The sequence below is a fragment of the Neoarius graeffei genome, chromosome 22 (assembly GCF_027579695.1).
Source record: "Neoarius graeffei isolate fNeoGra1 chromosome 22, fNeoGra1.pri, whole genome shotgun sequence".
Lineage (NCBI taxonomy): Eukaryota > Metazoa > Chordata > Actinopteri > Siluriformes > Ariidae > Neoarius > Neoarius graeffei.
The window spans coordinates 20,725,147-20,750,644 of record NC_083590.1 but is presented as its reverse complement, the minus strand read 5'-3'; the positions used below and the strand labels follow the sequence as shown (position 1 = coordinate 20,750,644).

The window sequence follows — 25,498 nt, the reverse complement described above, 5'->3', positions numbered from 1 at the left end:
ATTATTTGTTATTCTGGTCACTTTGAAAGCTCAAAACAGACCTTTTACATCTGGCTGAACTGTAAAACTTTAATCTTTAGTGCTCCTATTTTCCTCCATTTTATGCAGTCTTGCATGGGTTCGGGGCATTCAGGCAGGAAAGTGAGTGTGTTGGTCTCTGGATAATCCTTGCCAGCTCTGAGGTTATCGAGACAAAGAGCCACATCTCTCAGAGAGTCGAGGATTAATCAATCATCCCTGCAAGCCAGCTCTATGAGCACAATCAAGTTCAATCCTTGATGAAAAGTGGCCTTTAAAATTGGCTCATTCCATCCATTTCCAACTGCGAGCACATGGAATTAAAGCGTATACTCAGACATTTGTCTTTTCCCTTGTTTGGCAGCCAACGTTTGCTCCCCAATCTCTTTTAGTGCAGCGGTTAAGGAGAATATTTGGAAGAATTGTTCAAATTGTGATAAAAGTACCAAATTTTGCAGATGTATAGCCAAGACCATTGGTAAGCAGAAAAAGGAGAGCTTCAGCAAAAAATTAAAAGATTAAGGGGGTGGATTCAATGTTTTATTTAGGATACTCGGTTTTTAGCAAGAAATATGCATTGTGTGTATTTATTTTGTAACTATCTCTTTGACAACAACAAAAACAGGGCTAAATGTACTTTGTAAATACTTAAAGTGTTGACAATGTAGAAATGACCAATAAAAAATATTTTAAACTTTCAGAAAAAAAGTAACTAAGCACACCAATTATTTAATTGCCATTCAAAAGTTTTATTCAAGGAATTAACAAAGGACATCTTATACACTCGAAGCTTTTGTTTGTTACATCTGTCATAACAGACTTTATGGTACACAGCTTTATGAGCCTTGAGTGTCTCTACTATGCCCTGACCATCATTCAACCTATTCGGATTTATATTCATAGGCACACGATTGATTTTGTCAAATTCTGAAAGATTATTTGCAATGTAATCATAACCAGATGTTTCTTCTGTTCTCCTTGCTGGACATTTCAGTTCACCTAATCCTGCATCATCTGTTTGGCACAAGAAACATAACGACCAGTCTGTTGGTTTCGCAGTAGTGCTTGACTGTCCCATCGGGCCTGAAGCAACTAGCTTGAATGTTTTCTGCATTTTTACCAGATTACTTCCACCAACTAAAATGTCTAATTACAATCCTCCACCATGAATTTACATTGCAGGTATTAGTAAGCTGTTATATGCACATGAAAATGCTACAGTTCAGTACCATCAGGAACATGCACATGCATCTGAAAGGCAAAATAGTGTTAGGAAAATTAGTGCCATTTTCATAGTAGTGAATTGCAAAAGAATTGGTGTCTATAAATATGTACAAGCATCCTCCACATACTGTAGATAGACATTTTAAAATATAAAATTCAAAATGATTAGCTCATATTACATGTACATGTATTAATTTACATCATCAATTTTATGATAATCACCTCCACTATTCTACTCAAGCTGAATCCACCACCAATTACAAGAGTTCAAAATTAATGGCAGCCAGGATGTCGGCGGTCCTCAGTTCAGGTCTCTCATTTTGTGATTATGAACATGCACATGCATCTGTAAGACAGAATGTGTAATCATGTAGCCAGAGGATATAATCAGATCAAATAATCAAACCAATGTCACCCACTCAGGTCAATATCAACTTTTTGTTCTTTTTTTGCTCATGCAGGAGAGTCTTGTAAAAACCACAAAGTTTTCTGAAAATGATAACAGATGCAGACAGACAGGATAGGTGCAAATCAGACCCATTTTTAACATTTCAACTCACCATTGAACCATTTTCTATAATTATGCTAAGTCTGTACAGAAAATGGTTCAACCAGCCCTTAAGAATAACATCATATTTGAGATCAAGAAGTATAACAATAAACTGAAACCCTTTAAATCAAAATTTAATGTTTAAGGACAATACTCTAAAGAGTGAAATACATGAAAGACATAGGATTGTTACTTTTAAGTTACACAGCTATAAATTGTGCAACAATTGGATGAACAGCCATGTATAATGTAGGCCAAATGTTACTGATATGGTATAATTCTTAACTGTTAAGTATTCTGTATATTCAAAGTTTAAATTGTATACATTTTGAAGTATTTATGCTGCAGAACCACTATTATTTTAGCTAAACAGGCTTAAAATCCCTCTAATCAATAGCTGTCTTCCACTTGAAGGGAAAATAGGCCACTAATTTGGCTATATACACTGTTAAATGATTTTTATAATATTTAACATATTAACCGATACCCAATATTTAATACTTAATCTACCCCTGAAATAATGCAAATTTCTGGTGAAGCTCTCCCTTATGTGGAAGACAAGGGTTCAGGCTGTACTTGGTCCAAGTTTGGTACTTTTATCATAATTTGAACAATTATTCTCTTAACCACTGCACTATTTGGCCCCTGGAGTATGATAACACACTTGGTGGAAAAATTTGATGAAACAAGTATTCAAAGTTCAGGACTCACCACCTTTCTCCCATCCCACAGTAGCCTAGCCAAGAGCCTTGCCTTTATGCAGGTTGATGAATTGGTCATGGATCAGTTCAACACACCCTCCTGATTGACAAAATACAGGGAGAATTGGACTTAAAAAACCTCACGACGCTCTTCCCAGTGTTATGAATACTTGAGTCAGATGAGTCCATGAAGAGAGGGACATGAAGAGTATGCCTGATAAGTGCTTCTGCAAGCTGACAGATCCAGTTCATTGAGACACTGGTCTACCATTATTCTCCCTTGGACATTAAGTGTATTCCAGCAAATGTTATTACCTGCTGTGTTCATCTGTTTAGGCAAAGTAACCCATCATATAATGAGGATGCAAGTAAAACATTTATTAACAAACAGGGCAGACTGCTCCAAAACATGAATCAAAAACAGGCAAGGTTCAGGCAGTCAGCAAATAAACTGTAATAGGCTAGCAATGTAGGCCTAAAGGCTTGAGAAGTTCAGACACCACAGTACTAAGCATTACTTCACAATATGGCTCAGTTTGTAGTCTGTATATAAAGTGTGAATGTAATTGTGAACAGGTGCGCATGATTAGATTTTAGTGAGTGTGAACATGAACCTGGATGGGAGTTGTAGTCCATGGCAGCCATGTTTGAAGGCCACGGTGTGGTCTGGGAAATGGAGTCCACTTAAGACTCTGTTGCTGATGTGACAGCAACATTTTAAACTGTAATTATTTATGGAGCAGCATAATATAGGATCATCTCTATAATGATTCAATTGTTTTTATATCAAGAACTACATTACTCTTGCAGGTCCATGTAGGGACTGGGTCTCCATGGAGCAAGTAATACAGGAGCACACCCAGACTCCAGACAGTAGCAGAACGTCCCAGACACCGTCTGTCATGTATCCAGTCAGGAGGAGAATAAACAGGAGTTCCTGAGTGAAAAAGAAAGAAAGAGCAGCAACCATTACAAAAATTATTCCCCACTGTCTTGTCTTTGATTATATCCAATACGTATTGTACAATAATCATAAAAGCTCGTGTAGTAGGAGTCCTTTAACAAGTCGCCACAGCCAAAGTCGATCAACTTTACTTGCAATGTCTCGGTGTTGATGAGAAGATTCTCGGACTTGATGTCACGATGCAGAACTCCATGGTCACAACAGTGACGAGCAGCCTGAACCACCTGCCACATGATGTCACGAACCAGTGTTTCCGGCATTTCATTATTGTAGTAAGAACTACAATACTCTTGCAGGTCCATGCAGGGACTGGGTCGCTCCAGAACCAGGATGATCCACTCAGTCACATCAAACCATTCCAGCAGCTCTACTACATTTTCACAGTGACTCTGCGTGGACGTCATCAGCATCAAGCCTACTTCCAGAGGGAGGGGGTCCTTCTCTCCGGGCTAAAATTACCACAAAACATGACACGCGTGGGTTTGGAGTAAAATATGTCTAAACTGTGGTAAGCAATGGAAAATGTTTTGGATTGGTTCTGAGTCTAGATCGGCAGCCTTTTACTCATATCTGTTCTGAATGAAAGGTAATGAAATGTGAATCTGAAACATGATTGGGAGGTGACTTAAGAGTACTGTAAGTTTACTTACAATGTTGATGTATTTGTCATCGCTTGTCTTGTGGACATATTTAATAGCAACCTGTTCACAGATTTAAAAAAAAAACATAATTAGTACGTTCTAAAAGCTGCAAGTTAACAAATTAATACAATTACTACAATTCCACAGCTATGACATTAGATGTCAGGAAATGGAGAGTTATTGTAATGTAATGGAGTAAATGAAAAACTGTATATGTGCAGATATATTTACCTGTTTCCCATCCTCCTTACGGACTCCTGCAAACACATAGCCGAAGCCTCCTTGTCCCAGCAGCTCTCCCTGAATGTACCGCGACTCTAACACTTCTGTTCAACAGACACACAATCATTCAGTTCAACTGAAATGAAAATGCACGAGCCTCATGCTTTCAACCTTCATCTCTTTCTCTCTCTACAGTTAATTTTTACTGATTTATGAGTGAGCGAGCTATAAAGAATTACCAGGTGATTTTGTAATGTTAAATAGGTTTTGTGCAAATTGTGAATTCTAACATACCCTGTGGTGTAACGATCATCTCTTAGTAGGAAGCTGGAATGCAGGAGTCTGACCAGACATTAGGCCACATTCAGAGTCCTCAGATTCCCAAGAGACGTTATGGCAGCTGTGTGAGAAGGACTGCTCTTGGTCAAGAACATGCAGAGTAGGAGGTATCTCATAGGACTGGTGAAGGAAATTGTCAGAATGCTTTGCTTGTGTGCAGTGGCCACTTGGGGTCTTCTGTCTTCTTCTGGTGCAGCATTTTATATAACTACAAGACAAACAAGCAAAGTCAAAATAAAGTGGTGATGAAGACAATACTATGCATTTAAAACCTCGAAAATACACTAACACATAATCCAGTACAATGAGTTAATTGAGTGGTGGAGGTGGTTGAATTAATGTGAGTTGAGACTGTTTTGGTGGCTTCATCATTAAGGCATTGAGTTACGGATCAGATCAGAAGGATGTGTGTTCAAATCCATGCACCACCAAACTGAACTGCCATGGTTGGGTCCTTGAGCAAGACCTGTATGTAACCTTCATATTAATTGTTTCCTGCCTTTACAATTGTCAGTCACTTTTTTTAAGCATCCACCAACTGAGCAAACTGGATTATGTGCTATTTTATATTATATAGATATTATAGTTGTTTACTATAATTTATGTACAGTACTTTATGAGAGAGAGACAGGCAGGTAGTAGACGTTGCCAGTAAATCACAATCATATACAGTAAAATTCACAAAAAAATAATTCTTTTTACAGTGTATTGTTTATCATGTTTACCATCATCATCAGTCCCTTCAGCTGCCCCGAGACGCTGATGGATGAAGCGATCACTGCTGTAGCAATGCATACACCATACTCATGAGCACGATCAGAAAGTCCAGCTTCGGCAAGCTTGATGGCATGCAAGGCCTTGTATATTTCTAAGGCAGAAAGAGTCATTCATCATCAGTACAACGCGTCCCATTTAAATTTTAGATGATTTTATATTTAAAAAAAAAATTGAGAGAAATTCTAACCTGGAAGTTTTTCTGAGCGAACCCTGAGGACAGGAACAGCATGTATTTGTAAACTTCAGTACGCTCAATCGCTTCCCTGATGGCTGCTTTACTGCTTAGCTGCAAACTGCTGCAAAGAGCATAAAAATATTAGTCACAAGTGAAGAAAAATAAACACACACACATGCAGAAAACCAAAATACCTTCCACATCAGTCTCTTCAACTACCCCGAGACGCTGATGGATGAAGAGATCACTGCTGTAGCAATGCATACACCGTACTCATGAGCACGATCAGGAAGTCCAGCTTCGGCAAGCTTGATGGCATGCAAGGCCTTGTATTTCTAAGGCAGAAAGAGTCATTCATCATCAGGACAACGCATCCCATTTAAATTTTAGATGATTTTATATTTAAAAAAAAAATTTTAAGAGAGAAATTCTAACCTGGAAGTTCTTCTGAGCGAACCCTGAGGACAGGAACAGCATGTATTCGTAAACTTCAGTACGCTCAATCGTTTCCCTGATGGCTGCTTTACTGCTTAGCTGCAAACTGCTGCAAAAGAGAATTAAATATTAGGTCACAAGTGAAGGAAAATAAACACACACACACACATGCAGAAAACCAAAATACCTTCCACATCCAGTCAGGTCAAAGATGGCGTTACTGTATGTTCCCAGTTCTTGTTGGGCTACCACATAGCAGATCTGTGCTGGAAAAAACTGTCCTTTGTGGGCTACAGGTGAAAAGCAATACATCAGAGTCCATGAAACATGAAACAGCCCAGAGCTGATGATAGATACAAGAGAGGTTACTTTCAGAAAATACACTGTTACTGTGAAGCTTCTCCATACCAAGACTGTCTGCCATTTCAATCAAAGCTTGTTTTTTCTCATCATCTGGGACAGGGAAGCACAAGAGATGTGCCAGAGAAAGGCACCAATTTTCCTGATTCTCCCCACCAATAACCTGTAGCAGGAATTTCATGTTAGTCAGCATGACACCAACATAAAACAATGCAAAAGTACACATTTACAACACATAATACAGTCAGGTGGTGATGTTGATGTGATGATATACTCACTTTTGCTCTCTTCCTCTTCAGACACCTGTAACCCTTGAAGATGCATGGTGCGACTTCACACATCATTGGTTTCTAGAAAAAATAAAAGTATCTTTAACTTGTATGTTTAGCATAAGCAGGGCCATTGACAGCTTTGGCTGGGCCCGGGACAAAATAATCTGAGTGCCCCCCCCCCAAATAATCTGAGTGCCCCCCCCCACACACATACGCGCGCACGCACATCGCCACACAGCAACCACCCACACCCAACCCCTCTTTTCACAGTCTCCATTCACTCCAACCCTTAAATAACAGGTATTCCAAGCCCATTATAACAGTCAACCATTTTATTTCAACATTTCAACATATTTTACAGTTTGAACATTTCCTTAGTCTGCAACTATTCAGGTGCGAAATGCAATGCGCCGGACTTTTGCTGTGACAAAGTCGTCAATAAGGTCATTGAAGTCCAGCTTCTTTGCAAGTTCGCGCTCTATAGAGAGCATAGCCAGCCCATTGAGCCTCTCCTGTGACATGTTTGAGCGCAGGTAGTTCATCTCATCTCATTATCTCTAGCCGCTTTATCCTTCTACAGGGTCGCAGGCAAGCTGGAGCCTATCCCAGCTGACTATGGGCGAAAGGCGGGGTACACCCTGGACAAGTCGCCAGGTCATCACAGGGCTGACACATAGACACAGACAACCATTCACACTCACATTCACACCTACGGTCAATTTAGAGTCACCAATTAACCTAACCTGCATGTCTTTGGACTGTGGGGGAAACCGGAGCACCCGGAGGAAACCCACGCGGACACGGGGAGAACATGCAAACTCCACACAGAAAGGCCCTCGCCGGACCCGGGGTTCGAACCCAGGACCTTCTTGCTGTGAGGCGACAGCGCTAACCACTACACCACCGTGCCGCCGCGCAGGTAGTTGATAAACCAAAATGATTGTTTACGGGATGGAACTGGGCCTCAATGAGAACAGAGTTATGGCTTTCCCGAAATCTGAACATAGAAGCATCACCACTAGTCACACACGGACTGGCCATTGGGAGTAGCGGCAGTTTTCCCGGTGGGCCGGTGGTTCAGTGTGGGCCGGCGGAGAAAAAAAAAAACAGTTGTGCGCTGGCCTTTAATATGATAAGCAATGTTAACAGTTTCTTTAAGAAACTGTTAACATTGCTTATCATATTAAAGGCCAGCGCGCAACTGTAATAAGCAATGTTAACAGTTTCTTAAAGAAACTGTTAACATTGCTTATTATATTAAAGGCCAGCGCGCAACTGTTTTTTTTTTTTTTCTCCACCGGCCCACACTGAACCACCGGCCCACCGGGAAAACTCCCGCAACTCCCGACGGCCAGTCCGTGTGTGCAACTAGTGATGTGTACAGTGAGTTTTTCAGTGTATTTTTTTGTCTTTTTTTTCATAAACGTCCTTTCCGTACTCGATTTAGAATGTTACAAAAAAAATTGACACCCTCCCAACCACGTAACATTAGCCTATCTGACCTGGGGGCTGACACGTTTATTACGGATAAACCAAAAGGATTACAACGTTCCCTGGATATAGAACTGGACCGAGAAGATTTCAAAATCTTAACGTGTAAGCAACAACAATAAAACAGAGGTTGTTTTATTCATTTAGGGCTTATTAGGCTACTTTCATTAATTGCGCTTTTCATACAGGCCTATCATTTTTCACTTGAGCAAGGGAATTGTTTGAAGAGTATCCAGTCTAAGCGAAAGTTTAATGTTTTGCAACAGACTAACCTCAAAACACCCCATTTATAGCCCATTCGTTACATTAAACTCTATCTAGCTGGCAATTTCACATGCCGTCGTATCTACACGGGATGATTTCCAACAAAATAAGGTTTAATTAACAAGAGGCAGCGTTCCACGGGCTTTCAGCTAACCGGAGTCCAGCTCAGCGCAGCTCAGCAAGCGTGCCTAAAACATTTGGATATGATTGCGGGCCAATGTGCTATTCTTTGCTTCATTGAGATATATGCAACACAGTGTTATTAAACCGATATGTTTATGAAATAATTCAATGCCCTGTGCATTTCAGTGTTCACTCAGTGTACCCTGCTATCCCCTACTTTATAATTATGAATGGCGCGTCGCGCGTGCTGGGGTTACATTACGGGGCTGGAAAAAAGTTATCTGTGTCTTACCTGGCTCAGCTGCCCCACTGCCTTCACCACCTGCTGCATCATCTAAATCTTTTCTAAAATATCTATGCAGTGAGCCCCTGAGGCTCTTGGCTTCTTCATCTCTTTTTCTCTTTTCTTTTCTCTTCTTTGCTCCTGACTTGTGCATGTTGGCAAACGGGCTCGCACGCTTATTGTCGAAGCGTTATGATGGAATAGTGCCGTGTTATTTGGCGCCTTAATCAAAGACCAAACCATTTCTGCATTAGGGGTGGTAGGTGGGTTCTTGAATCTATTTTCGAAGACAATAAAGGCAAAAGAACCAGAAATCATTCATTGAATGCAAATATAGCACATTTTTCTCCCCAAAATCAACACATTTTGAAATGAAACAGAATGATTAATGGCATCTTCATGAGGGACCAGTTCTGGGCCCCCCCTCATGCCTGGGCCCGGGACAAAATACCCGGTTGTCCCCCCCTGTCGACGGCCCTGAGCATAAGTACACTCACTGGCCACTTTAATAGGAACTTGTTCTTGATTCTAAGATTCCTGTTCTTGGCTGCAGGACTGGAACCCAATGTGGTGTTCTGCTGTTGCATGCTGAGATGCTTTTCTGCTCACCACGGTTGTAAAGAGTTGCCATATCCTTCCTGGCCAAAAAGCTCGAACCAATCTGTCCATTTTCCTCTGACTTCTCTTATCAACAAGGCGTTTGTTTCCACCCACAGAACTGTTGTTCACTCAATGTTTTTTTTTTCTTCGTGCCATTATGTGTAAACTCTAGAGAATGCTGTGTGTGAAAACCCCAGGAGATCAGCAGTTTCTGAAATACTCAAACCAGTCCATCTGGCACCAACACCCATGCCACAGTGAAAGTCACATTTTGAGATCACAATTTTTCCCATTCTGATGTTTGAAGTGAACATTAACTGAAGCTTTTGATGTGTATCTGCATGACTTGATGCATTGTGCTGCTGTCAAGGAATTGGCTAATTAGCTACCTGCATAAAACAGCAGCTGGATGGATGGATGTTCCTAATAAAGTGGCCGATGAGTGTATATTTAATCACTAATGCAATTTATTATATTTCGGAGAATTTTGCTTCAACCGTGACATAATGAACTATAAAACTTACTCCATCTTTCTTGCAGAAGAGCTCCATAATCATCCAGAAGATGTAGGCTTCTTTTTGGCCAGGTTCATCCACACGCAGGAGACACTCCTGAGATTTCTTCTGGATAAAGGCAACCAGGTCCTCTTTCTGTATCTCATTGCTGTGACAGATAATGGGACAGGACAGCACAAAACATTACTTCCGATATAACCTGTGTATTTAATGTGTGTTATATGAGAGGAGAAAGCGATTCTCACCTCAGCAGAGGGCCAGGAAACGTTTGACTCCAGCAAGAGGACATGTAGCTATCATCACGGTCCAGATTACTGGCACTCCCTGGAGCTAAAACATCAGTTAGGGATAAGACTCGTACACAGAAATATAAACAAACATTCATTTTACAGTATTGTAAACTTTTTAATCTAATTATGTTCAGGATTATAAACTGGGTTAAAAATAACAAACCTTGGAAACATGGGTTGGTTGGTTTATTTATTTATTTAGCCTAACTTGTGGGTAAAAATGACTTCATTGATGCACTGTATAGTCACTCACTTTGTTATCGTTACTGCAGGTCTACATGATATGACAATTGTCAGTAACGGTGCTGAAAACATGAGTTCGGAGCAGCCTCCAAACATGGCTGCTCCGGACTACACACCCCAAGAGTCACAGCGCCCTCTGTCACCTGACTACTAATTACACCACCTGTCTCCCATTCAGCAATAATCACCTCACCTACATAAGCTCAGCTCTCATTCCCTGACTTTGTGAAGTACTGTTTAGTGTTCCATGCCTAACCTTACTGAGCTGTTTATTTCTGCCTGGCTTTCTGTGTTTAACCACTGTTTATGTTTAGTCTCAACTTCATTTCATTGTTTTCCCTATGTTGCTCTATTTGCTGATTGATCGACTTCTGCCCGTTTCCTAACTATGATTCCTGCTCTTCGATTTGGCTCAGATGGTCGTTTGTGAAGCCCCTGGTCTCCCCTGCGCTTGCATCTGTAAATGCCTGCATTCTGACAGGATACTTCACCACCGATGGATGCGGCAGAGGAGTCGAAGCAGACTGCACTCAACGGTCAGGGGTGTTTGTTGGGTGAACATCAGCAGATGCTCAGCAATCTCAACACCAGGATGGCACAGCTTGCTGCTGTCATGTTGCAGGCCCTCCTAACATGCCCCACATCCCCCGCCGGTGCAGCTCAGCTCATTCCTCTACCAGAAAAGTTCTCGGGTGAGGTGAGATCACACTGTAAGGGATTTCTTCTCCAGTGCTCCCTGTATTTCTCCTTGCTCTCTGGGGTTTCTGATGAACAGAAGATTGCTAAATTCCTCACTTTACTCATGGGCAAAGCTCTCCAGTGGGCCAGCACTGTGTGGGAGCATGGTGGAGAACACACCACTTCCTATAATCATTTCTTGGAACTTTTCAAGCAAGTGTTTGATCACAAACCTGAGGGAATAGAGGTCGGAGAGAATCTCTTGTCAATCAAACAAGGGAATAGAAGAGTTGCAGAGTGTACTCTGGACTTTTGCACATTGGCTGCTGGCAGTGGTTGGAATGAACCTGCGTTAAAAGCCACATTTCGCTAAGGGTTGAGTCCAGAAGTGCTGAGCAAATTGGCTTGCCGTGATGAACACCTGTCCCTAGATTCTCTCACTGACTTAGCGATTTGTCTGGACCACCTAATCACAAACAGACCCTCACTGCTACCACCAACTTCTCCCTCTCCTGCCACGAATATGCCGACTCCCATGGAAGTTTCTCATGCACGGCTGCAATGATCAGAGAGAGAAAGAAGACGGCGAGAGGGCCGATGCTTCTACTGTGGTGAGTCCAGCCATCTAACTGCAAAATGCCCTGTCTGTCCTCCTTGAAGTGTTCTGGCCTGTCAAGTTAGCAGTCCACCCAGCCTGGTGAGTTCTGTAATCAGCCCTAAATCACAATCCTTTAAATTACCAGTGCTATTGAAGCTGCCAGACTCAACCCATGTCCTTTCTGCATTTATAGACTCGGGGGCAGAAGGAAATTTCATCAACTGTTTGATCGTCCAGAGATTCAAGCTGTCCACAAACACCTTACTGAGATCTCTCAAAATAAAGACCATCAACAGGGTTCCCACTGGGGACGGACTGATCACCACCCACACAGCTCCTCTCCAGATTCAGGTGGGGGCCCTCCATTCTGAGCACATTTCTCTGTTTGTCACTCAAACTGCTCATCACAGCGTCATCCTAGGGTACCCCTGGCTTCAACTCCATGACCCTTTAATCTCCTGGCAGAGAAGGGACATCCTACAATGGTCACCAGCATGTTTTCAAAATTGTCTGCAACTTCCTCAACTAGCCATTTCATCCATCTCCATGGAGAGCCCTTTGCCTGATTCTCTAGACAATGTTCCTGCCTGTTATCTTGACTTGAAAGAGGCATTCAGCAAAGGTAAAGCATGGGGCTTACCTCCTCACCGTCCCTATGACTGTGCTATTGACCTCCTCCCAGGCACTACTCCTCACAACCATATTTATCCACTATCCCTAACAGAACAATCCGCCATGGAAGAATATGTACAAGAGGCCCTGAAACAAGGTTCCATCTGACCATCTACCTCACCAACTTCAGCAGGCTTCTTCTTTGTGGAGAAGGGAGGAGGCCTCTGGCCTTGTATTGATTACTGGTGCCTGAATCAAATCAGTGTTAAGTATCCATATCCATTCCCGCTGATGCCTTCTGCCTTGGAACAGCTATGCTCAGCTAAGATCTTCTCCAAACTAGACCTTTGCAGTGCCTATAACTTGGTCTGAATTTGATAGGGGGACGAATGGAAGACGGCTTTTAACACCACTGCTGGCTATTTTGAATTCCTGGTCATGCCTTATGGCCTTTCTTTGGCACCATGCATCTTCCAGTGCCTGATCAATAATGTCTTAAGGGACATGCTGGGGAAATTCATGATTGCCTACATTGACAACATCCTAATCTACTCCCCAGATGAAGACAGTCATCTCGAACATGTCAGGTCTGTACTCTCCTGCCTGCTCTAAAACCATCTCTGTCAAAGCAGAAAAATGTGAATTTCACTTCAACCAGATCTCATTTCTAAGGTACATCATCAGTTCCAAGGGAGTAAGCATGGACCAGGTGAAGGTCTCAGCAGTCTCCTCATGGCCCACTCCCACATCAGTTAAGGAGTTGCAATGATTTTTGGGCTTTGCAAACTTTTATCGGTGCTTCATTTGAGGCTTCATTACCATCGCTGCTCCGCTAACCTCACTGCTAAAGAACAGACCACATCGCCTCCAGTGGAACCCAGCAGCTGAGGAAGCTTTCAGTCAGCTCAAGGCAGCATTCACCTCCACTCCCATTTTACAACATCCAGACCCTACCAAGCCCTTCATCGTAGAGATGGAGGCATCCGAAACGGGAGTAGAAGGGGTGCTCTTGCACCCAAGCTGCACCTGGTCACTGCCTTTTCTAAGAAGCTCACACCTACAGAGAGGAACTACAATACTGGTAATCAAGAGCTCCTAGCTATTAAACTGGCCTTGGAGGAGTGGAAGGTGGACATTGGCTGGAAGGTGCCACACATCCATTCATGATTCTGACCAACCACAAAAACTTAGAATACTTAAAGACCACAAAACAACTGAACCCACGGCAAGCCAGGTGGACCCTGTTCTTCACCTGCTTTCAATTCACGATGTCCTACCGCCCCGGCTCCAGAAATACCAAAGCTGATGCTCTCTCCAGAAGATCAAGCAGTCACAAACCCTGAACCCTCCCAAGAATTGTCCTCCCGGACTTCTGCATGTCCCACCTAACCTCAGAGGGAGACTCATCATCTGGGCTCATACTTCCCCTGCTGCTGGTCATCCCAGCAGTCACCGCACGTACCAACTCATTAAGAACAAATATTGGTGGAAGAACAGGATCTCAGATATCAATCATTTTGTCTCCTCATGTTCAGTCTGCACTTAGGCTAAGGTACCACGTGCTCCACCTGCCAGGAAACTATACTCTCTCCCAGTGCCTCAGAGACCCTGATCACACATTGGCACTGACCTTTATCACTAACCTACCACCATCCCAAGGTAACACAGTCATTATGGTCATTGTAGACAGAGTTTCCAAAGCAATCAGACTCATCCTGCTACCTGGTCTACATACTGTTTTCCAAACAGCTGAACTAATATTTAACTATATCTTCCATTATTTTAGCATTCCCGTGGCCAGCTCTGGGCATGACAATGAATCACTAAACCCACGTGTATGTAACTACAGCCCTCAGTTAGCATGTAGGGTAAGAATCTGAGAAACATGTAAGGGAAAAAAAAGTATTGGAAAATGTGGTTTATAAGCCTCACTGTCCAGTGGGTGGTGCTATACAATGACTCATATCATGTGTATGTGACAATTCCCTCATCATTTTACTGACAGTGTATAGAAATTCAACAATAACATTGACTTCTTTAATTGATTCTTTATAATAATTATTTGTAATAATAAACAATGAATAAATACAAAACATGATTTTGAACAATAATTCTTGCAGTCATTAGTGAACACGGATTTTAATATTCTTTTTACAACTCATCTCATCTCATTATCTCTAGCCGCTTTATCCTTTTACAGGGTCGCAGGCAAGCTGGAGCCTATCCCAGCTGACTACGGGCGAAAGGCGGGGTACACCCTGGACAAGTCGCCAGGTCATCACAGGGCTGACACATAGGCCAAGTTTACATTAGACCTTATCTGTCTCGTTTTCTTCGCGGATGCACTGTCCGTTTACATTAAACCGCCTGGAAACGCCGGGAAACAGGAATCCGCCAGGGTCCACATATTCAATCCAGATCGTGTCAGCTCCGGTGCTGTGTAAACATTGAGATACGCGGATACGCTGTGCTGAGCTCTAGCTGGCGTCGTCATTGGACAACGTCACTGTGACATCCACCTTCCTGATTCGCTGGCGTTGGTCATGTGACGCGACTGCTGAAAAACGGCGCGGACTTCCGCCTTGTATCACCTTTCATTAAAGAGTATAAAAGTATGAAAATACTGCAAATACTGATGCAAATACTGCCCATTGTGTACTTATGATTGTCTTTAGGCTTGCCATCCTTCCACTTGCAAGTGGTAAGTGATATGCGCTGGGATCACACACACAGCGGCTCAGTCCCGAATCGTGGCTCATGCACTTCATTCGCGCGCTGTGTGAGCTGCGCAAGGCCGGAGTGCGCACCCTCCAGAGGGCACTCGCTGTTCAGGGCGGAGTGATTTGGAGCGCAGGATGCCTGCGGAGCCGAGCATATCCGTGTATTGGTGTTGCTGTGTGCACGCAAATCATGTATTGGTGTTGCTGTGTGCACACTAATTGTTTTAAAAATGTTAATCTGATGATCCGCTGATACAGTCTAATGTAAACATGGGCATACACACAGACAACCATTCACACTCACATTCACACCTACGGTCAATTTAGAGTCACCAGTTAACCTAACCTGCATGTCTTTGGACTGTGGGGGAAACCGGAGCACCTGGAGGAAACCCACGCGGACACGGGGAGAACATGCAAACTCCACACAGAAAGGCCCTCGCTGGCCCCGGGGCTCGAACTCAGGACCTTCTTGCTGTGAGGCGACAGCGCTAATCACTACACCACCGTGCCACCCCTTTTTACAACTAGAATTTTAAAAAAAAGAATAAACAACTGTAAAGTACAAATATACGTATAAAGTGATCAGGTTTTATTTTCCTGTGTGTACATCTGTATATTCTGTAACTGTTGGTCTTCATGCCCTGCTTGTATTTCTTCCATGACACCATGAAACCTATTGTCACATCTGCACCTGCTCGCTCCTCAAGACTCCACTTCCCAGAGTTTGCAGTGGCCTCCAAATATGTCTGCCGTGAACTACAATAACCAACCTGCAGCTTGCCGTGTTCAGTCTCTGGAGTACTGATTATTACACATGCCTGTTCACAATCACAACCTCATCACTGCGTAGTATAAAAGGACTCTCAGTACAAGTATTCATTGCAAAGCAAACGGTCAGTGTTTATGTGCCTGACTTTACCAAGTCTTTCTATTCCATGCTGATTATTTGGTTATTGCCCATAGTCTCTGCCTCTGATGTTCTGTCTGTGCCTCGCCTGATCATTGCCTGTTTATCAACTCTGCCTTTCATCACCAATTTGAATTTGTCTGCCAGCTTTGCTGTAATAAGCTCTCCACTCCTTGAACATCCGTCTGTCGCCTGCATTCCTGACACCTCTCTAGTTCTCTTAACACTAAATCCACTTTATCCACTTAGTGGAACCTCTAAAGCCTTGAAACATCACAGCAAAACATCTTTTAAGATGAGAACACCAGTCCACTCACCTCAGGCAGAGGGCTAACTGTTACTCATTGGCAGAGGTGGGTAGTAACGCGCTACATTTACTCCGTTACATTTAATTGAGTAACTTTTTGGATGAATTGTACTTGTAACAGTAGTTTTAATGCAGCATACTTTTTACTTTTACTTGAGTATATTTGTGAAGAAGAAGCGGCACTTTTACTCCGTTACATTGGGCTATATTCTGCTCATTACTCGCTACTTTATTTTTATTGACCCGTGCGATGCGTGGTCTGTTTGTTTATGTTTTGTCGAGACTTCCAGCAGAGGCTCTGTCACATGACAGCATCTCACCGATCAAATGTAGCAGCCAGAGCCATAGCGGTAGCAGCTATGGTTTAACTCCGTTTCGCCAATCAAACAGAGCTAAGCCGCCACGCGCGCCTGCACACAAAATTCCCACGGCAAGAGCAGTCCAGGTGGAAAAGAGCACGGAAGCAGAAGAAAAATGGCAGAGACAACGGCCAGCGTTTCTCATCAAGCTGAAGAGGCACACCCCTGGCCACACATACAAACCATGTTCACTCTCCAAACAACAAAAAATAATAGTTATGTTATGTGGTGTCACATGTGTCTCCCCAAACCAGTGGACGTTTCAGCTTATAAAAACTCAACGTCGAATTTGAGGAAACACATTGCGGTAAGTAGGCTATGTGCTTTTGGCTGTCTTCGTAGGCAGACGTTAGCCCTGTTGTAACATCATAAATAACTGTAAAATACATTGTTTTGTGGAAATGTATTGACGCACTGCGGCCTCAGACGGCAAGATAACACACACACACACACACACACACACACACACCAGAGAACCAAGAAATAAAACAACAAAAAATCTTCCTAACAATCACTTTTTATTGATGTGAAACCAAAAAATGCTCATGAAAATAAGGTTGCTCGCCTAATGTCAGCTCCTCAATAGCATTACAGTTGTACACGGCTCTGGTCAAAAACTGGGAATGGAAGACTGGTGAAAACTTACTAAATAACAAAACGCGTAACATATTGTTTGTGAAATCTCCATTTTTCAAGCTACTGTATTTGTTGTGGATTAGAGGGATTTGTGAAGACTTTAGGTGTTTTTTTCCTGTGAGATTTGTTTTATTATTTGTCTACAAGTGCTTGTTCACAAAAGGAAGGGCATTAGCTTGTTAGCTTGACCGCTTGCTAGCAATCCCCACCACCACCCAGCCAAGCTGGGCACTGGCAGCTAGTTAGCAACCTTTCTGCTTGTTACTTCCACTTGCTACATGTAACTCCTCTGCGAGATGGATCCAGTAAACAACTTTTTGGGAGATGAAAGGATTAACATCGTTGATCGCATCTTACAGGATTATTTCCAGTCTTTTTCGTACGAGGAGATATTACGTGTGATGTTCAGCTGCTGTTAAAGCTGAACAGTCACTTCACGGAGTGAACATGCACGCGCACACACATAGTGTTATGGTTTATGTGCAGACTGCCTTTTTCTTCTTTTTCTTTGTAACCTCTACCCATTGTTTTGTTATGTTACTTTGGAAAGATTTAATTAATATTTAATTTATTATTGTTTTCACCTGTTCACAGCTAAAAGGTCACAGATTCACAGTGCAAAATTGAGAGCCAGCTGCTGTTAAAGCTGAACAGTCACTTCATGGAGTGAACATGCACGCACACACACAGTGTTATGGTTTATGTGCAGACTGCCTTGAGCTTCTTGTTGTTATTGTTAATACACAGAACTACACACACAGTTTATGTGTGAAATATATATGAAATCTCTGCCTGTTATGACATCCTGATCAATAAACAAAAGTTACTCAGCAGTTACTCAGTACTTGAGTAGTTTTTTCACTTAGTACTTTTTACTCTTACTCAAGTAATTAATTGGACGACTACTTTTTACTTTTACTTAAGTAATATTATTCTAAAGTAACAATACTCTTACTTGAGTACAATTTTTGGCTACTCTACCCACATTGGTAACAAGACCACTCAGGTTTTCTGCAAGACGTTCACAAAACAGCCTGCTAAGGTGACACATTCTAATGTGTTCCTTGGAGGAGAAGAGCTTAATGTTATGAGTGAGTTCAAGTATCTCGGTGTGACACTGGACTCCACACAAACTTTTAAAAGTCACATGAAAAGGGTGTCAAATAAAGTAAAATTTAACATACAGAATTTCAGGCCATTGCTCAACATGAAAGCGGCTCGGATGTTCTTACATTCAATGATCCTTTCACATATTGAGTATTGTTTCACAAATTGGTCATTAACTGGCACAACAACACTTAAACCAATAGAGTTACTCTTTTAAAAAGCCATAAAAATATTTGATAAAAAGGCATTGTCATTTCATCACTGTAACATCTTGGAAAGACAATCTTTTGAGCTTTAAGAATTTTAAAAATTTCAAGTATGCATGCTTTATGAGCCATTCCACCGAATCGGTGCCATTTCCGTCCCTAGAAAATTATATGTATAAATGCACATAAAAATGTATTTTAAAATACATTTCCTTATTACGCAGAATGTCCTGCACATTGATCTGATTTCAAATTTAAGATAATAAATTGTAAGGATTAATAAAAACTACCTAAAACACTGAAAAATAGCCTGTGTTACCTGTCCCCGCACTCTAACTTTATACTTAACTATGAAATATTATGATTAAAATCCTTCAGAAACAGTATTTCTTTTGCACTGTTGTGTGGCTCCATATCCTATCCATGGTTTAAATATATTTTTTTCATAAGAAATCCACAATATCTTAGTTAAAATACACATTTTAGTCATGTCCCTGGGTTTTCACTCAGTCCTGTTACCCAAACATATTACCCCATCTGACAAATTTGGAACATTCCATAAATCACATGCTCAACAGGAAGTTACATCAGTTGTGTCTTCTGAAGGCCATGGGAAGACCAAAAGTTAGTTCTCTCATTTACTTTTCTGTATATTTGATTATTTTTTAACTTTGACTGATAAGGTCAATGTCAACATACTATCCTGTTGCTTAAATTATTTCTTAGATGATATTTGTTTATTTTAAAAATACAGATTTTTGGTAAATCACTAGAATGTGCTAAGTGTGGTCATGCTATTAGCGATGACGCCATGTGGCTTAATTCCATGTATTAGCTAATCCTAGGCTAAAAACTCAGTCCTGTTACTTTCAGAGTTTTAGTAACAGGACCGAAAAAAATGCAGCCATCTTTGACTTCCAAACCTTGTAACGTAGCCTGAGGTTGACCAATACACATTTTGAATAGTTAAATATGTGTGTTATTATAATCAGTGTTGAAAAGATATAACAAATTAAGTTTAATTTGGGAGTGGTACAACAAGCAAATGGCACCCATTCGGTGGAATGTCCCTTATATATGTATGTGTATATAAGGCTTTACATGAGCTTGCCCCACCTCTGTTAAATGATTTTTTTTTTAAAGAGTTGATAGTGGCAGTAGCACAAGGGCCTCTACTAAAGGGGACTGTATAGTACCATTTAGGCACACCACATTTGGATAAACTGTCCTGTTAGTAAAGGGTAATAAATTTTGGAACTGTTTCCCACTTACAATAAGGGCATATCCTACATATCACCAATTCAAGACTCATCTCAAACTATTGCTCATGGAAAATCAGAACTGCAAACACTTCTAACTGTGTAAATATATTTTAATTTTTTAAGTCTATTCTGTCTGAGACTGGATTTGTGCAAAGTGTTCCTTGCTGTTGTCTTTGTCTCTATCCATGTGGTTGTATATTGTGTATTGCGTAATTGTGTCTTTTGTTGTTTGTTTCTGCTTTTTGTTTCTGGACTTGTGAACAGGGCGGCACGGTGGTGTAGTGGTTAGCGCTGTCGCCTCACAGCAAGAAGGTCTGGGTTCGAGCCCCGTGGCCAGCAAGGGCCTTTCTGTGCGGAGTTTGTATGTTCTCCCCGTGTCCGCGTGGGTTTCCTCCGGGTGCTCCGGTTTCCCCCACAGTCCAAAGACATGCAGGTTAGGTTAACTGGTGACTCTAAATTGACCGTAGGTGTGAATGTGAGTGTGAATGGTTGTCTGTGTCTATGTGTCAGCCCTGTGATGACCTGGCGACTTGTCCAGGGTGTACCCCGCCTTTCGCCCGTAGTCAGCTGGGATAGGCTCCAGCTTGCCTGCGACCCTGTAGAAGGATAAAGCGGCTAGAGATAATGAGATGAGATGAGATGAGACTTGTGAACAGTGAAAAGTGATGCTGTATCTGTCCTTAATTAGTGTAGTATTATATGTGTAATTGTATCCTGTTCTGTTTTATGTCACCTGCCGAGGGACTACGGATAAAAATTAGCAATTATGCTAACTCCAGCATAAAAAAAATTAGCAATTATGTCCTGTTAGTAAAGGGTAATAAATTTTGGAACTGTTTCCCACTTACAATAAGGGCATATCCTACATATCACCAATTCAAGACTCATCTCAGGACATAATTATTATAAAAATTAGCAATTATGCTAACTCCAGCATATTTACATCACATATTTTATACTATTGTTCAGTGGTGTAAAGTCACTAAACCTCAAGTCCGAGCACAGTCTCGAGTCCCCAGTGTTCAAGTCCGAGTCAAGTCCAAGTCATTAAAAAAATTTCGAGTCAAGTCCGAGCAGAGTCTGAGAACAAGACTCCAACCACACCATTTGATGGTGGCTGTTTTAGTGCCATTAATATAAGTTTGTTCCTGAACATGACACATGAACAGGTGAATGTGCATTCTCTTTATCAGGGAGTGTGAAGTATTCTATCAGAGATGGTTGGGAGACGGATGGAAGTGCAGAAGGTGTGTTTATTAATACAAGTGAAGATGGTAAACAATCCAGAATGGCAGGCAAAATTGTAAAACAGTGAAACAGGCGATAGGGTGAGCGAGACACAAACAGGCTATCAGCAGAATCAAAGACGAGAAACAGGAAATCAAGGATCAGGAAAACAAACAAGGAAATAAGGCTCAGTAATGTGTCAGCAAAACAACTCAATACTTCGCAAAGTAAGTGTGTTTTCACAGTTTTTATATCGGTGCGTTGATTGCACCTTAATCCTGTGCAGGTGCGAGTCATTTATGCTATGCACGCGAGAGTCCAGAGCATTCCCAAGAGTCTATCTGATGCACATGCCAAGGTATGCAGGTGTGATGCTCTTGCATGAAATTGGTATAAAAATTAACGTAGATATAAATATTTTATGCCAAATTATTATGGCATGTTACAAAAAAATAAAGAAAAAAAATCCGAGTCCTCGTCTCCAGTTTACGAGTCTGAATGCAGTTAATACACGAGTCCGAGTCCAAGTCCTCAATGCTCAAGTCCAAGTTGAGTCACGAGTCCTTAAAATTAGGGCATGAGTCAGACTCGAGTACTACTAGTCTGCTATTGTTCATGAATCTGCATTGTCCCTATCAAATAAACCAATGAATGAAATAAAATAAATAAATTTAACGATGGTCTTTGTGCTGCGATTCTTTTGCAAACCTCAGGCCAGACCATTAGTCTTAGTCATGGCTTCCGCCAAGTGACCTTTATGTAGATCACTAGAAGAACTTCTCTATTCGATCTTTTGCGCATGTTTTTGGTGTTGATGCAAGTTAGACTTCATTGTGATGTCTGGTCTTTCTTCTCTTAATTTGAGCAAGGAACCTGCAAAATTTAAAGCTGTTTTGGTTTCTCACGAGCCTCATCTGCACACATCTGGAGGACTGATGTCAAAGTAGGAAATGCTGTATTTATTCCCAAAAGATACTGTAAAATTCCAGTGTAACGTCACAGCTCCTGTACCACACAACACAACATCAACACACACACATTGCCGAACTTTATATGTAATGTGTGTGTGTGTGTGAAAAAGATACAGAGAGACATGTTAAGGAAGAACTGCTTACATATGATATTCTAAACACACACACACACACACATACTCACACACACACACACACACACACACACACACACACACACACACACACACACACACAGGATGACGTGCTGTAGAGTACAAACCACAGCTCTTGCCTATATGCAGCCGCAGATGAGCCAAATGAAAGCTTGACGCCACACCCATCATTCAACTTCAGCCTCCCCTACCGGCTTGCACTACTTCCCTCTGTCTTTCTCTGTCTTTCCTGTCATCATCCACTCGTCTCTCCATCCGCTGTAGGGATGGCGGAGCTGGAAGGCTTTGAGTTTGGCAAGTCAGACTTCGTGCTCCTGGATGAAGTGACCATGGAGCAGTTCCTGGAGAACCTGAAGCTCAGGTAAGAGGAGATGAACAAACTAGTGCGTTGGAGAAAAGCTGAGTAGATTTCGAAATATCTCAAAACTGACCTAGTTTCAGCTTAAACTCATTCACCTTTATCATATTAAAAGAGTTTAACTTTTTGAAGTATGACTGAAAAGCACGATATTTTCAAGGTTAACCAATGTGGAAAGTAGTTTTTGACTTTGACCACTCCCTTTCAGTTGGGTGGGTTGAACGATATGTACGATGCCTCAACTGTGACTAATGTCTGGTTTACAAAATTCAGCACAAAACGGGAAATCACTTTGCCTTGTGTACTGAGTATATACGTATACATTATTAAAGTGAGCCAAAACAATCATTAACCCTAGTCAACTAAGCTGAAGATTTTCACAAGACAGTGATGCAACCTAAGGGCCATACGTTCTTTAATCCCTCTCAGACATCTTTCTCTGAAGTCAGGTGTCTTAGTCTGATTCATCTGTTGATGAGATTTGAGTCAAAACCACACACCTCTTCGCATTTTACGTGTTTTTCAGTTTCCATGACAACATGGGAAGACAGGTTTAATGGTAGCAATAGCATTTAATTTGCTTCTTAGCTACGTTTGTGATGTGGCCTTACACCATAGTGGATGAGACTTACAAATAATACAAATATATAAATAAATGACAAATAACAGATTCATCTGGAGAACATACTGTATAGAAGCTGCTTCAGTTCTACACATTCACAGCAAACGTTATTTTCTTCTGTGAAGTTCCTGAATTCCTGAATATAATAATTTACCATTTTTACAATAAAAAAGAGAGAGAGAGAGAGAGAGAGAGAGAGAGAGAGCTAAAACATTGTCTTACATGCAGGTCAGACTTTTCTTTCTCCTTTTTAAATAAGGTTCTTGTATTATTCAAACCTATTTAAATGTTGATAAAGATGATGATGATGATGATGATATGAATATGATATAAGCTGAGCAGAAAGTCTGACATGTCTGCCCAAACACTCCCAGTCATTTGGATTTTATGAAACAGAGAAGGCAAGTCATCTCGAGCCATGCGTTGCACTTCCTGTTCTCACTTCCCACCTTCGTATCACTTCCTGTCAAATGTGGGTGTAGCTTATGTCACTGACAGACACGCAATGCTACATAGCCTCTGGTTTAACTGATAATTGAAATTCAAGTCAAGCTCTGCTGTTTGTTTAAAGACTAAACCACTGTACACTGGGTTTTTAGTGGTATTGACAAAGTGATATGATGTGAATGAATGGATTTTCTACTCATCTATTAATATTCTCATTGGTGTCTTTGCATGGCTCTTAAGCTAAGAAGAGGGTCCTCTTTAAAGCTAGACTGCCTTTCAGATTTTTCAAGTGTAGGTCATAAAAAGAATTTTCCCTGACACCCAATTATTTTTGTTTAGTGGACCGAAAGCTACTGAATTCGAATCACAGACTTCCAATTTTATGAGTTTTTTAATAGAATAATTAATGAATTGAGGCCACGTGGCCCTAAATTCTCCGCTATTTTTTCCTGCTTCACCATGACTCAATTCAAGATACTATGCCATGCATCACGTAGTGGGCTTTCCCCACTCGCACAAGGCATTGTGGGATACAAATTTGACACATGAGAGGAAAATGGAGGATGTGAGTGTGCGAATGAAACGTGAAAGACTGACTACAGTAACGGAAAGCGAGAAGAAAAGACATTATGTTATATACAAAGGAAAGGAAACGCAGGACCAAACTAATAAACATTGGCGGTCAGCGAGCACCTCGGTGTGATCAGCTGTTCATTTATCGACAGAATGATGGAACTGTCAGTGCACGGTCAAAGGTAAATGCGCACACGAACTTCCTCTGTCTGCTTGACTGCACGAAGCAAGTGATTTCATGCACATTATTTGCTTTAATCCCCTCAAATTAAATAACTTCCCAACCACAGAATGGCCTGATATTTTGTGAGATATTACAGAAGTAAACATATATCACAATGACCAAATTTCACAGGAAACTAAATTTCACCGATTTTATTAAATCGAAAGGCTGTCTAGCTTTAAATGAGGAAGCTCTTTAACTGTGTGGCTCTTTTCAGTAAAGATTTATTTCACAAGCAAACTATTTAGAAATTTAGGAACTTTAATACTTTGTCTATTTATCAGAGGCAGAGTGTTTTTATTTCTGAGTTTTCCACCAATTAAAAACTCAGCTTATTGAAATTCTCATTTGATTCCTTTTGACGTTGTTTATAGGTGTAATAAGTTTGATTATGGTGGGTTATAGTTTCAGCCATTGTAACAAATGTATGGTGGCTCTGGATGATATGGGGTCACTTTGAGAACTATGGCTATAAAGGATTTGGTTAATTTTGAATGATATCAAGAAAACTACTTTCAAAAACAGCAATAAACCAGTTAAATTTAGATTCAGATCCAGATTCAGTTTATTTGTCATTTCCATGAGCATTTACATACACAGAAAGAAACGAAAGAGTGTTTCTCGTCAGCATAATGCAGCGCAATTAAAAAGTTAAATTACCAATTTTAACAAATTTAATTATCCATTAAAAACTAAGTTCATCTCATCTCATTATCTCTAGCCGCTTTATCCTGTTCTACAGGGTCGCAGGCAAGCTGGAGCCTATCCCAGCTGACTACGGGCGAAAGGCGGGGTACACCCTGGACAAGTCGCCAGGTCATCACAGGGCTGACACATAGACACAGACAACCATTCACACTCACATTCACACCTACGGTCAATTTAGAGTCACCAGTTAACCTAACCTGCATGTCTTTGGACTGTGGGGGAAACCGGAGCACCCGGAGGAAACCCACGCGGACACAGGGAGAACATGCAAACTCCGCACAGAAAGGCCCTCGCCGGCCACGGGGCTTGAACCCGGACCTTCTCGCTGTGAG

The 25,498-nt window shown here is 41.4% G+C and overlaps 2 protein-coding genes across 9 annotated transcripts in view; one reads left to right on the top strand and one right to left on the bottom strand.

Moving 5' to 3' along the window:
* Positions 1-760: 760 nt before the first annotated feature.
* LOC132870766 (serine/threonine-protein kinase pim-1-like) lies at positions 761-23,575 on the bottom strand. 7 transcript variants are annotated; one of them, XM_060904607.1, is made up of 12 exons: positions 23,438-23,575; positions 22,355-22,585; positions 10,200-10,284; positions 9,964-10,102; positions 6,685-6,756; positions 6,455-6,569; positions 6,234-6,336; positions 6,047-6,155; positions 5,806-5,946; positions 5,624-5,732; positions 5,385-5,527; positions 4,647-4,867 (listed from the first exon to the last, which is right to left on the bottom strand). In XM_060904607.1, exons 2-9 carry the CDS (start codon positions 22,404-22,406, stop codon positions 5,827-5,829), a joined length of 795 nt encoding a protein of 264 aa, XP_060760590.1. In that variant the 5' UTR covers positions 22,407-22,585; positions 23,438-23,575; the 3' UTR covers positions 4,647-4,867; positions 5,385-5,527; positions 5,624-5,732; positions 5,806-5,826. The 7 variants fall into 7 exon arrangements, with proteins under 7 accessions (XP_060760594.1, XP_060760595.1, XP_060760590.1 ...); XM_060904609.1 differs by lacking the exon at positions 23,438-23,575 and having other exon boundaries at positions 22,355-22,596; XM_060904610.1 differs by lacking the exons at positions 22,355-22,585; positions 23,438-23,575 and adding an exon at positions 14,840-14,885.
* Positions 22,371-25,498, top strand: part of myo1g (myosin IG) — a 94,434-nt gene continuing 91,306 nt past the window's right edge. The window contains exon 1 of one of the 2 annotated variants that reach the window (XM_060904604.1): positions 22,371-22,596. In XM_060904604.1, the coding sequence (XP_060760587.1) occupies positions 22,502-22,596 (95 nt within the window). In that variant the 5' untranslated portion in view covers positions 22,371-22,501. The remainder of the gene's footprint in view (positions 22,597-25,498) is intronic. The other variant, XM_060904602.1, reaches the window with a different exon arrangement.